Source organism: Danaus plexippus, chromosome 15, assembly GCF_018135715.1.
Source record: "Danaus plexippus chromosome 15, MEX_DaPlex, whole genome shotgun sequence".
Taxonomy (NCBI): domain Eukaryota; kingdom Metazoa; phylum Arthropoda; class Insecta; order Lepidoptera; family Nymphalidae; genus Danaus; species Danaus plexippus.
Genome location: NC_083547.1, coordinates 6184289 through 6198238, shown reverse-complemented (window position 1 = coordinate 6198238; position 13950 = coordinate 6184289). Strand labels below are relative to the sequence as shown.

General features: G+C 35.8%; 3 protein-coding genes across 7 annotated transcripts in view; 2 read left to right on the top strand and 1 right to left on the bottom strand.

Moving 5' to 3' along the window:
- The window catches only part of LOC116766496 (muscle LIM protein 1), a 179256-nt gene that overhangs the window by 160030 nt on the left and 5276 nt on the right, over positions 1-13950 (bottom strand). For 3 of the 4 annotated variants that reach the window (XM_032656368.2, XM_032656364.2, XM_032656367.2), the window contains exon 11: positions 12209-13099. The exons of the other annotated variant lie outside the window; for it this stretch is intronic. In XM_032656368.2, the coding sequence (XP_032512259.2) occupies positions 12977-13099 (123 nt within the window). In that variant the 3' untranslated portion in view covers positions 12209-12976. Of the gene's footprint in view, positions 1-12208; positions 13100-13950 lie in introns of those variants that run through there. 4 annotated transcript variants of the gene reach the window in all.
- Positions 4180-12565, top strand: LOC116766367 (DNA repair protein complementing XP-C cells homolog). Of its 2 annotated transcripts, none has more exons than XM_061522726.1 (10): positions 4180-4738; positions 5089-5207; positions 5279-5543; positions 6567-8375; positions 8891-9168; positions 9297-9538; positions 10050-10275; positions 10564-10732; positions 11029-11183; positions 11541-12565. In XM_061522726.1, the coding sequence occupies exons 1-10, from the start codon at positions 4372-4374 to the stop codon at positions 11724-11726; spliced, it is 3816 nt and encodes a 1271-aa protein (XP_061378710.1). In that variant the 5' UTR covers positions 4180-4371; the 3' UTR covers positions 11727-12565. The 2 variants fall into 2 exon arrangements, with proteins under 2 accessions (XP_061378710.1, XP_061378711.1); XM_061522727.1 differs by having other exon boundaries at positions 4459-4584.
- LOC116766497 (selenoprotein F) lies at positions 13299-13903 on the top strand. The gene has a single exon (XM_032656372.2). It carries the CDS (start codon positions 13363-13365, stop codon positions 13864-13866), a length of 504 nt encoding a protein of 167 aa, XP_032512263.2. The 5' UTR covers positions 13299-13362; the 3' UTR covers positions 13867-13903.

Here is a 13950-nt window from a genome sequence, read left to right as displayed (position 1 = left end):
TTGTGTTATAAATAACATTGATGTATTCAAAAGATTTTCATAATATCGTAAAATAATTAGAAAAAAAAACTAAGTATTTTTCCGATATTTAGCCTTGGGCATACGGGTACGCGACCCCGGATCCTCGAGCCACCACTTTCATACCTCTATCCTCAGTCCATGAAGGTGGTGCCCTGTACCTCCCCTCATTCCCCTTCCTAACCTCTTTCCCCCCTTCTCTATCTTTTCCTTTCCTGGTTTTACCCGTAAAACGGGGTTTTGGAGGTCAGACGGCAGTCGCTCCGTTAAAACCACTCCCGCCACTCTTATGGTTGCAAAAGTTTATGGACTGGGTACGGCTAGGGCGTCGCCGATAAACGACGCGCAGGCACATCGCCCTACACCTGCGATAAGTGGGCAAGGGCTACCGTGTCAAGTACGGGCACGGCTAAAGACGTTAGTACCCCAAAGGAAACTCCGCTTTTGCAACGTGGAATATTGGCTCTCTAACCGGACGATGCAGAGAACTCGCAGATGTACTCATGAGACGTCGGGTCCAGTGTGCGTTCCTCCAGGAAACTCGCTGGAAGGGCAATAAGTCTCGGAACATCGGACAGGGTTACCGGCTGATATACACTGGGGCGCCTTCAGGTAAAGCTGGTGTAGCGGTAGTGCTGTCTGAAGAGCTTCGGAATGGTCTTCTTGAAGTCGATCGTCGCTGCGACCGCTTGATGCGGGTGCGGGTACTGATCGAGGGAGTGATTACTAACTTGATCAGTGCTTATACTCCTCAGGCTGGATGTAGCGGGTCCGAAAAAGAGTCATTCTGGGAGCAATTTGAAGAGGTTCTACGTGCTATACCAGCTGCTGAAGTAATCATAGTTGGGGGGGACTTAAATGGCCACGTAGGTAGGGCTGCGGAAACGTTTGAAGGTGTACACGGTGGTTTTGGTTATGGCCGCCGCAATGCAGAGGGAGAAAATATTCTCAGAACCTGTATTGCGTCTGACTTAGCCGTCGTGAACACGTTCTTCCAAAAGACTCCACAGCACCTTATTACGTATAAGAGTGGGTCCCACTCAACCCAAATAGATTATCTGCTGACCAGACGGTGTCATATCGGCAAGGTGACTAACTGTAAAGTCATTCCTGGTGAAAGCCTGACGGCCCAACATCGACTTCTTGTCATGGACTATGTCGTTACCCCGAAAAAGAAAGTGGCCGAGAAACGTAAGCCTCGCATCAGGTGGTGGTTGCTGAATGGAACGATGCAGACCAGCTTTCGGGCAGAGGTTGAGAGTCAAAATCTGTCGACTAATACCGAAACTGCTCAGGAAGTTTGGGATCGAGCCCAGTCAGCAATTATCACAGCAAGTAAACGAGTTCTAGGCCTTTCTAAGGGAGGACGGGTCATTGGCAAGGAGACATGGTGGTGGAATGACGAAGTGCAGGAGGTGATTCGTGAAAAGAAGACTGCCTTTAAGAAGTGGCAGCAATCAAACTCTCCTGAAGACAGACTAGAATACATAGCAGCGAAACGTGCCAGTAAAAGGGCTGTTGCCAGAGCCCGCAGTGATAGGTTATCACCATTATATGATACACTTGAAACTGCGGAAGGGCAGAAGGTCATTTACAAATTGGCACGAGCTCGGGATAAGGCGACGCAAGATATCGCAAAATGTCTTAGCGTCAAAGATTCCCAAGGCACGTTGCTGTGTAATCATGCCTCTGTGAAGGAGAGATGGAGATGCTATTTCAAGGAGTTGCTAAATACTCAGCACCCGTGCAGTCTTCCAACCGAAATACCTCCTAATCTTGGACTTATTGCCCCGATAACACCTGACGAAACTCGGAATTGTCTTCGACGCATGAAGAATCGGAAAGCGGTGGGACCTGACGATATTCGATCGAAGCGTGGAAATCATTGGGCTCTCTTGGTGTGCTCATACTGACGGACCTTTTTAACCGCGTCTTGAACACTGGGACTATGCCACATCAGTGGCGTTATAGTTACATTACCCCAATATACAAAGGCAGGGGCAGTGTTCAAGATTGTGGTAGTTATAGGGGCGTTAAGATCATGAGTCACACCATGAAGCTCTTTGAGCGTATGATCGACCTCAGGCTCCGCCGAGAGTGTACTGTCTCGGAATGTCAATATGGATTTCAGCCAGGATCGGGCACCTTGGACGCCATCTTTGCCATCAGAACTCTGATGGAGGCATACAGGGAAAAAAGGAGAGCTCTGCATGTTGCATTCCTAGATCTGCAGAAGGCCTTTGACTGCGTGCCTCGTCAATGTATCTGGTGGGCATTGCGATTCAAAGGGATCCCTGCGGCCTATAATGACATCATCAGAGACATGTACCGCGATTCCGTTTCAATGGTTAGGACTGCTGTTGGCGATACAAAACCCTTTCCGATCTCAGTAGGGGTTCACCAAGGCTCGGCTCTTAGCCCCTTCTTGTTCAATGTAGTGCTGGACACTGTCTCGGCTAACATCCAGGACCAGCCTCCATGGCTGATGATGTATGCCGATGACATAGCGCTCATTGATGAGAGCAGGTTGACGCTAGAGCGAAGAGTGAACCTCTGGAAGGGTACGCTTGAGAACGGTGGTCTTAAACTTAATGTGACGAAGACCGAGTACATGGCTTGCGGAAGCCCGGACTCTTGCATTATCCATATAGGTCCTGAACCAGCCGTTAAGTCGGAAAAGTTCAGGTACCTTGGATCTATTCTGCATGAGTCCGGAGGCATCGATCACGATGTCCAAGCCCGGATCAGCGCTGCTTGGGCGAAATGGCGTGAGGTCACAGGTGTGGTCTGCGACCGCAGAATACCGCCCAAGCTCAAGGGACTAATATACAAGAGCATGATCCGACCGGTTCTCTTATATGAAAGCGAATGTTGGCCAACACTGTCCAGGCACACTCAGGAGCTTCACGTCACGGAGATGAAGATGCTGAGGTGGATGTGTGGCGTAACGCGGGCTGACCGTATACGTAACACATTTATCCGAGGTAGTCTTGGAGTCCGTGACGTAGCGGATAAGCTTCAAGAAAGTCGCCTGAGATGGTATGGCCACGTTGCACGCCGGCCTGAGAATTACGTCGGAAAAATTTGCCTTGATATGTCGGTCCCTGGAGCAAGACCCCCAGGACGCCCAAGAAAGCGATGGCTGGACACCGTGAAGCAGGATATGAGAGCCAATGGACTTACCACCGCGGATGCTAAAGACCGTGCAAAGTGGAGGAGTTTGAGCAGGAAGGCAGACCCTGGCTAATGCTGGGATAATTGCCAGGAAGAAGAAGAATTAGAAAAAAAAACATATAATATAATTGAAAAAAAATCCGTCAAAATGTAAATAAAAACCCACATATTTAAAAGTATCAAATATCTGAATCATCTTCTTAATTACTGAACATGTCTGTGACTTCGGCATCCTTAGTATCTGACCCTTTCCCAAGTTTATTATTGTCTCATCTATAATATTATCAAAACCAATGTCTTGATTCAGTACTTGTTTTAAATTTATTGTAGTTTTTTCCACTAACATATGCATTTTTTGTCATTAATTCAGAAAACGATACTTTGCCTTATGAAATGGTGCAGTAACTTACGAATACTTAGATTTCTTTATCAACACTTTAAGCGTCATGAATGAGGACATCGGCTGACATTACAGTACAAATAGTAAATTTGATCCTGAATATATGGCACTGAATAATCTAATAAATTAATAACGGGCTGTAGATTCGAAAGAAATAATCGTGAGAAAAGATATATGAGGTGCTGTTAACCAAGGAAAAGGCGTTTTATTCGGGGAGGCTTTTATCAGATTCAAGTTTAATATTTTATTTTTGTTTTGGAAGTTAATACATATATCATTTTAGGTTTTTATCAATTAATGTGTTGTGAATTGTGATGTTATCGCTGTCTATAACCTATAGATACACTTGCTTTTTAGATGAATTTAATTATATTATTTCTTATGTTACATTAGCTTAAATTGAAGAAAGGTAACATTACAGAAGAATTAGTTATGTTATTAGAAGGTTCTAGTCTAGATTTAATAACTCTAATAGTAATATTGTTTTATGTAAATGTCTTTCTCGATTCATTTGTTTTTTAAGTCATGGGTGGGCAATATCTCTCATGTTATTTACGCCATACAGAAAATGACATTGACGGCAAAAAGTTCAGTAATCTGTCAATTAACCGTCAAGTTCCATGCCGCCTATTATAACATTCAATAATAAAGAGATCATGCGATTTTGAACATTGCGTTGTATAAGAAATATTGTGCAATGGTGATCATATAGCGACTCCTTCGTAGTTAAGTTTTTGAGGTTAAATCTTAACTCTTCGTTATATCTCTTAAGTTTAACAATGCCAACGACAAGAAAGAAAGTAATTAAAACCGTATACAAAGATGAGGAAGATAGCAATGAAGGAGGGGATTTCAGCGATTCTGGCTCTGATGCAGTAATAACCGAACAGTCCAGTTCTGAAGAGGACGGCGATGAGAAATCACATCATTCTTCCGACGACGATTTTATAAGCAAAAAACCGAAATCCAAAGGCAGAAATCAGAATTCTAAAGTAAGAAAGAAGAAAACTAAATTTACTAAAACATTTCTAGAAAGAATCTCTAAACAAGAATCTGATGAACAAGTTGAGGCACCACCAATTTCTGTCAAAGATCTAACCGAAGCAGATAAGCTTTTACCATCATTCCTTAATCTTTCTGAAAGTGGTGAGCATACCTTAAGTTGTTATTGAAAATATATTTTTAATAATTCGTCTGTTTTAAGAAACTTTTAGCATTACGTCAAACAAAGTATAGTTAAAATTACCAAAAAAAAACAGTTTTTATTATAATAGCTTAGATTTTGAGTTTTATACACTAAATATATATATGTATATATATATATAATGACTTTCAACAGTGAATACACTAAAAGGGTTTATTATTCTTATACATACCAGTAATTTATTCAAATAACTGATATACCCCGTTAATATATAATATCTGTGTCTTTGTATACTGACTTGTATAATATTGTAATGAAGTAATAGATCAATATTGTTATTTCATAATTTCAGACAGCAGTGATGATGAACAGCCGAGTACATCCACAAAGAAGAATGTCGCCAGTAATTTCAACACAAACGAAACACATGATTCTGAAAATGAAGGAGAAAAACCAATGGAATATAAAGACGTAATAATATAGTTCAAATGACATTTGAAACATTTACTATAATATAAATAACTAATATAAATGTTTTATAGGTATGGTCGAGCAATACTGTGGATGCGAGCGAAGAAATCGCTAGGAAAACATTCTTAGAATTAGAAAAGCATAAAAACAAAATGGAAGAAGCTAAAATAACAGTTCAAAAATACACCACAAAGTTGGAGGAAAAGGAGTCTGATGTGAAGGATTTATTGGCTCTCGGGGAAGAAGAAATTGCTGAACCTACACAAAGTAAAGTGAAGAAAAGAAAGGTGAAAAATAATAGTGACTCGGAAATGGAGGATTGGGAAGAAGTAAATGGTATTTATTGTTAATTTATTTCAGCCATGACATATTTATTTTTCTATATAATTTTATGTCATAAAAATAAGCACTCTAAATGTTATGAATCTATATATATAAAAATATGAAACACAATTTAAGGCTATGAATCTCTACAATTTATAAGCAAATTCAAACATTTTCTCAAACACTGGTTTAAAATGTGAATATGGTCACTTATAATAATTTGTTCTACAAGCAGGATTTAAAAAAATATATATGATAATGAGAAGCTAGACGAGGATTAATGATTATTATCTCTATAGACATGGAGAATATACGAAATTATTATTAATTTTATAAAGAAGAATTCGATCTCTGTATTCTCTTTGTGTCCTGATCAAGAGAGATCTTTGACTCTTATTCCTAAATCTGTATTACAGAATTTTTAAAAATTCATGCTCTATTTTCTTTAATTCATTAAAGGATTCATAAATTGATATCCACACAGTCAATGCCTATTCAGATATGAACAAACATAGGTATTGTATAACATAACAAATGAACAGCTATATCTGACATTGACCCCTTATATAGAAATGAAACCTAAAAACCCATAAGGTTTTATTAAAACTCTCTCAATTTCCTTTTCTAAAACCAAATCAAGACAGTCAAAGTGTACTCTGAGATCCGTTACACAATGTTACCCTATTTAAATAATGGTTTATTAATCAGTAATAATTTGCAATTTTATCTTTTTTTTTGAAGAACCCATTATGCAACACTTTTCCAAATTTAGGTGTAATCTATTAACAATATAGTTTTGTTATTAACGTATAGAAACGGATCTATATAGGTTTATATTTTATATAACATAGTTTTTTTTTATTATTTTAATTATTTTATTTACTTAAGTGTCATTATTACCACTGTCATATCCTTTGATGTTGCTTTTAGAAAGCTCCTAGCATACAGTCAACCTTTTTCATATTTTTTAGGCAATAAAGTATAATTAAATAAATACTTGAATATTCAATATATATATATTTTTGTAATTTACAGAGAGTCATTCTGTAATACCGCAACAAGGATTACAGCTGGTAGTTGATATTCCGGGAATGGTTAAGAAAAAAACTAAAAAGCTCGACGTTGAAATGATGCTAAAGAGGAAAATGAACCGTGTGAAGAAACAATATCAAGTTTTCATGCACAAGGTTCATGTGTTGTGTTGGTTGGGGCACGGTAATTATGTCAGCCAGGTCCTAAACGATCAAGAGGTGTTGGCTGAAGCATTGTCTTTGGTACCATCCAAAGAATGCTATCCTGGAGAAAGGGTGGATATGAAATACGTCGAACAAATAACCACATGGTATAAAGATAAAGTGAGTATACATCAGGACAAACATGAGAACAAATTTAGACCCAAAGCCCCACCGTTAAAGTCTATTCTTCTGCAACAAATGAAGAAACGGGTGTTCAGTACGAAAAAATATATGGTTTTCGTCTTTGTTTCCATGTTGCGTAGTCTAGGACTACAGTGTCGTGTTATGTTTAATTTTGTTACATTGCCTATAAGGCCACCCGTTTCGGAATTGTGTTCACTCTCAACCAAAGTGAAGGGCACAGAAGATGCAAAGAAAAACGACGAGAAAACAAAATCACCAAGAAAATCAACTAAGAGTAAAAGCAAGAGAGATGTTATTCCACAGTTGGATGGAAATTATGACGTAATTGAAAGTCATGATGGAAATATTATGCAAGTTGATGGTGGTGATGATACAACCACAGCTAGAACGAGAAGACAACGGCTTTCATTAAGAAAAGTGAAACAAGCAAATGATGTTAAGAAACCAGAGGAGGTTATCAGCCCAACTAAAATAACAAAAAAGAATCTCAGTTTGAAAATAGAAAATAAGACTGTGGGTGAAACAAAGCGAAGTGTCAAAAAATCTGATGAAGCTAATACTTCAAAGAAAACGGATACAGAAGAAAATGGTGTCTCACCTCCTAAAAGACCTAAGAGGAACCCTAGCTTACATCTCAAAGTACAAAATGCTAGGAGGTCGAAAAATATCAAGAATGAAACTACTTGTGACGAAAATACTGAAAGCCAAAATGAAATACCTGTCGATAAAGTTGTTACAGAAGAACCAACGACAAGGACCAAAAGAAACTTGAGATTGCAATCAAAAAATACAAAAACAACAATACATGAAACTAAACAGTCAGAAAGTCTTTCTAATAAAAAAGATGATATAAAAGCCACTAAAAGTAAACGAAAAATATTAAGTTTAAATCTATCAGTTACCAAAAACGACCAAGATAACAAAACCAAAAGTACATCAAAAACGATAGTTAATAAATGCTCTGCAAACAGAATTACTAGAGCAAACATTACTTCACTCAACGAATCAAACGCAATACTTACTAAGACTTTATCAAAACAATCGTCCTTAGATAAAGTTCCTAAGATCATCCTTACAGACATAAACGATCAAACTGTATCGAGTAAATTCTTTGAGAAGTCGCCCACCAAAAGAACGTCAAGAAAACGATCACAAACAACAGAACCAAAGAAATCGCCGAATGAAATGTCAAATGCACGAACGAGAAGTGCACACGCAACAGAAAGCAAGTATTTTGCTCCTGAAACCGATAAAAGTCCGGCCAAAAGATGTAGAACAACTAGAAAAATTTATTCTGATGATTCAAAAAGAGTAAGTCATAGAGATCTCGCGAAAAAGAATGTCCAAGATCTCCAATCTCCAAAGATCTCCAAACCCAAAAATGATGTCACGAAAGATCTCGTTCACATTATCAAGGGAAGGGTAAAGGAGGCCAAAACGGATGCAAAAAAACGTATTGTAAAAGGTGTGTTAATTTGCTACTGCTTTGTAATTTTTACAACTATTTATGAGAAGTAGTATTTATTTAAATAAAACTAGTATTTTTCGGATAAACTACGCGTGATTTATTTTTGTAAAAAACTACATACTCCCGACGTTTCGGTTACTTTTACCGTGATCACGGGCAGACGAGATGAAACCGAAACATCGGGAGTATGTAGTTTTTTACAAAAATAAATCTCGCGTAGTTTATCGGAAAAATACTAGTTTCATTTAAAAGAATAAAACTCGCGAAAATCTTAGATCTCATTAAGTAGTATTTAGTTATTTCACACTAATAATGGATATGCATGCAACAGCGCTATGTCGGTTTGATGTATTTTCATCGCTAAATCTGCAATGGACGTATAAGGGAACTCTTAAAAAGAGTTAGTTTTAAATCGATAACCACAATCCAAGCCAGTGAATCTTGGAGAATGAGCTGGTATTGAATGAGTAATTTCTATTTTCTGAAACAGGTTTTCCTTAAATATTTTACAGGAAAAGAAAAACATGAATCTGATTCTGATAGCGATCATCTGGCCGTTGAATCTCCAGCTCCCCGTAAATCTGAGAGCGACGAAGACTTTAAAGTGGAAAAAGTTACACCTAAACAAAAGAAGCCAGTTAAGAAAATGGACCGACGTGTTATATCAGCAGATGATGAGATGCCTTTGAATAAAATTAATGTGTGGTGCGAGATATATGTTGAAGAATTAGAAGAGTGGGTTCCCGTTGACGTTGTTAGAGGCATAGTTCATTCTGCCAATGAATTATATGTAAGACATTATTTAAACCCAAGCCTTAAAAATTCATTTGTATTGTATTAATCTTTTATCTTGTTTATGTATTTTATTGAAAAAAAATGATTTTCTTATTATACATTAAATAAACGTTATATACACAGAGTCGTTCGACACACCCTGTATCATACATTGTTGGTTGGGACAACAATAATTACTTAAAAGATCTGACAAGACGCTACGTGCCATATTGGAACACAGTTACACGTAAACTGAGAGTTGATCCTGGATGGTGGGAAGAAGCGATAAAGCCATGGCTGGGACCAAAAACCGCCAGGGACAGGGAAGAGGATGAAAGATTGCACAGAATGCAACTAGAAGCGCCATTGCCCAAAGTTATATCCGAGTGAGTCTGCTGTCAAAAATCTGTCATGAGAATTAAAATTTAAGATATTATTTTTCTTGTAAATGTTTTTACGACTCTCTGGATACGAGTCCCTTTGAGCATAAAAACAAAGACAGTATGTACGATGCTGCAATTAGTTTGCATAAAGGCTTTTGTTAGTTAAGAGAAATATATGCAAAGAGATGTTTATCAAATGTAAAATGATAATCAATCAACTTTATTACTTAATCAGTATGAGAAATAGCACCGTAACTTTTTGATGAAACAATTTTTTTTTTTCATTCTACGTACTTTTTATTATTTTATAAATGCATAATCCCGAGGTTTCTGTTCTTTTAAAGCAACCGTGATACATAGGTATTATGTAAAGATACCGAGACGTCGGGATTATGTAGATATAAAATTATAGAAAAGGTGTAGAACAAAAACATTACAAAGGAAAATAATATGCTTATATATTATGCTTTCTGAATACTAATAATTAATAAACTGTTTTTCTAAACATTCGCAGATACAAAAACCACCCTCTATATGTGTTGAAACGTCATCTCCTCAAGTTCGAAGCCATATATCCGCCTGATGCTGAAACCCTTGGCTTCGTTCGCGGGGAGCCCGTTTATCCGAGGGATTGTGTTTACATTTGCAAGTCGAGGGATGTTTGGATCAAGGATGCCAAAGTAGTTAAACTCGGAGAACAGCCATACAAGATAGTTAGAGCTCGTCCCAAATATATAAGAGTAAGTGACTTATTTGTACATAATACAAGAGGTTTTTTTTTTAACTTTTTCATCAGCTAACTGCCTTTGGATTTAAAAGTTATTTGTGAACCATTTGAACAAGGATAAATATATAACCAAATTTAAAATTTCATATTTAAATGAAACTAAAAATATTATTTATCATATAACAAAATCTTTTATTATAAAATCATAAAAGTATTCAAATCTGGTAGTAATTTTTTGATTTAAATAAGAATTAAATGTGATAATTGTTGTATGTACTCATAATGTGTTCATTATTTCTAGGCCACAAACACCTTTATAACTGATCGACCTCTGGAAATCTTTGGGCCATGGCAGACACAGGATTATGAACCTCCGACTGCAGAAAATGGAATTGTTCCACGGAATCCCTATGGGAATGTGGAATTGTTCAAGAAATGCATGCTACCGAAAGGCACTGTCCATATCAATTGTAAGTTGATTTTTTGGTTTCTTTGTATTTAAGCATGATTTATTAATTATTTGTATGGAAAAATATATTTTTCAAATAATATTTACAATTCTCTATGACAATGATGTAATTACTCTACTGACATGCATTACAGACATTTGAACTGAGAAAAATTTCCTTTAAATCCTTGAATGCTTCAAATGGAAATTTATGTATGAATGGATCACAATATTGTGATGTACTAATTGTAAATGAAATGTAAATGTAATATAGTAAATGAAATTCTTAATTATACAATTAAGTTTTTATTTTTGCAGTACCAGGTTTACAACGAGTTGCTAAGAAATTGAATATTGATTGTGCTCCAGCGTTAACAGGATTTGACTGCAACGGTGGCTATGTCCACCCTGTATATGAAGGCTTTGTAGTCTGTGAAGAGTTTGAAAAGGTTCTCACGGAAGCTTGGCTTCAGGTAAATCATGTTTTGTAGCCTTATACTGATCCCACAATATGATCTGTTATTGTTAGTGATGGGCTGAATCTGAATTGTTAGAGAATCTGATATGAGCTTAACGTTTTTACACTTAATCGGTATCATTGTCCATGTTATGACTTACATTATATCTGATAGAATATGCGTCTCCTCATTTGTATATATTTTTTTTAAAGCTACCCAGGTTGTTCATATAATTTTATGTCAAAATTAAAATTTTAATATTAAAATCTAACTATTATGTTGTAACATGGGCGTGGTCATCACTAGTAATAACATTAAATTTATCATTAATACTGTAATACTAATATTATAATGATCTTACTCATTCTTTAGGATCAAGAAGAGTTGGAACGTAAAGAACAGGAAAAAGTAGAAACCCGAGTGTACGGAAACTGGAAGCGGCTTATAAGAGGACTTATCATAAAAGAACGACTAAAAGCCAAATATGGATTTGCAGAGCCCAGCACATCTCAGGATAAAAAGAAGAAAGGCCCAAAACTTGTTGTGAAGAAAAAATAATAGCAATACTGTATAAGCTTGCCATATTTTTAAATAGTTATAATTTGAAATGCCCTTAATACTTTCAACAGTACCCGAAGTGATTTAATGTTAAGGATTTCAAGAATTCCGCCTATATTAATGAAATAGTCTGTGTCTAAGACATAACAGACTTAGTTTTAGACGTTTCTTACCTTAGAATAAGACTTTACATATGTACCTGTGGAATAATAATTATTTTTACGAGGATATTACAATGTGTCACACAATCATTTTAAAATTTCGTTTGTCTCATTGTTTCAAATTTTTAAAACCCTTTGTTATCATTGTTGCCTTTTTATGTTGTCTTTTTTTTCTTAAATAAACATATTTTTAATGATTTAATTTTTATCCTGAGCTATTACAAAAAATGGTATTCGGAATGTCTTACAGACTATGAAAGGGCACTCACCATAAAGTTGCTCATTTCTCAACTGTAAGTTAATAGGGTGAAAGGAAAAAGATTTTTTTTTTGGATCTTTATTTAATAAAACAATAACATAAAGACGTCGTAATGTAAAGTAATAAGCTGCCTTAATTTACAGTAATATTATATATCATACTATATTATGTTATAGCAAAACTTCGAAGCATAGGTGTTAAATCTAGCACAGCTTATTGCTGTAAAAAGAGAAGTGACGAAAGTATGTACAAAAGTCTTTGTTGTAACTTAATAGATAATATGTATATATCCACGTCAGATCTTCCTATTGAGATCTGGTCGGTCGAAACGATTGTATTATACAATCTTAGCCGTGTTTACAGGATAGTTCGAATACCTTCATTAAAAAATAAGATACATATTGAAGGTCACATCACAATGCCATTGAAAAGCCGTTCAGTATTTTTTTTTTTGTATTTTTTTATTATTATTTTAATAATATAGTATTTTATAATATAAACTTATTCAATAACTATTAAGTCTATACATATTATAATTCTACAATAATATTTTATGAAGAATTTATAAAGTAAGGGACCAGACACATTCATCACAGTTTATACAAATGAAAGAAATGTAACCTTAATTTATACGTCCTATCATAAAATATTTGATTTATATATATACTCTTTTACATACATAGTCTCATTGAGTTAAATCAACCATTATTAAAACCAGTTTAATACATGGTATGATTAGAGGATAAATAAATAGCAGTAAGCTAGAGATTAGATTTCTTTCATGCTTTCACGCAAACTATCTGCTTCCTACAAAGTCCAGCTTTATAGTCTTAAGCCATGGTCAATGTGCCTGCACCCAATCCGAATCCAACACCTTTGGGTCCGAAGTTGCGACCGTAGCATCCACGACAGTAAATTTCACCATTGGGCCCATCACACAAGTTAGTGGAATCCTGCAAAATCAGTGAATAATTAGTATTGATTTTTTTTATTACTCCATAAGAACAAAGTGTTCCTCAAAAGTGAAATTCCACAAAGCAACGTAGAATATTTTAAAGGAATAAATTCTGTTAGACACGTCATCTTTTTATATTTTATCTGCATCTAAGCCTGACAGTGACAAATGACAATTTGATGTCATAAGATTTATCGGTGTTCACTGTTCCCTATAAAGAAGTTAATGATTTGTTTAAAATATTAGTTTAAAGTTAACATAATGTCACAATATCATATATGTTTTCCGCTGTTATTAATTTTAGTTTTAGCTCCACAAACATTAACGGAATTTACGTCTGAGGATTGCGCATCCCTTGGTTTTATTAAAGCTAATCTATTATGTTCTTCTTGCGATCAGTTAAAGGATTTCAGTTTAGATCAATTGGTAGAACATTGCAAACAATGTTGTCACAGTGACGACTCAGCTCCGAAGGAAAAGAAATACGCGCGAGCGATATTGGAAGTGTGTACTTGTAAATTTCCGGCCTATCCCCAAATACAAGCATTTGTGAAAAGTGACCGACCAGCAAAGTTTCCAAATCTACAAATTAAGTACTTACGTGGATTGGACCCTATCATTAAACTCTTGGACAAAGATGGCATTGTGAGAGACACAGTAGCAATTGAAAAATGGAATACCGATTCAGTTGAAGAATTTTTAAATACTCATTTAGAAAAGGCAGAAGATGAGGATCGTCAATTTTTAAAAAATAACTTAATTTAAGTGTATGTTATTAATAAATTGTCTTTCTATTAATTTCTTTTAGTGTATTTTTTTGTTTACTTTATGTTTAAATTTTAAGATTTC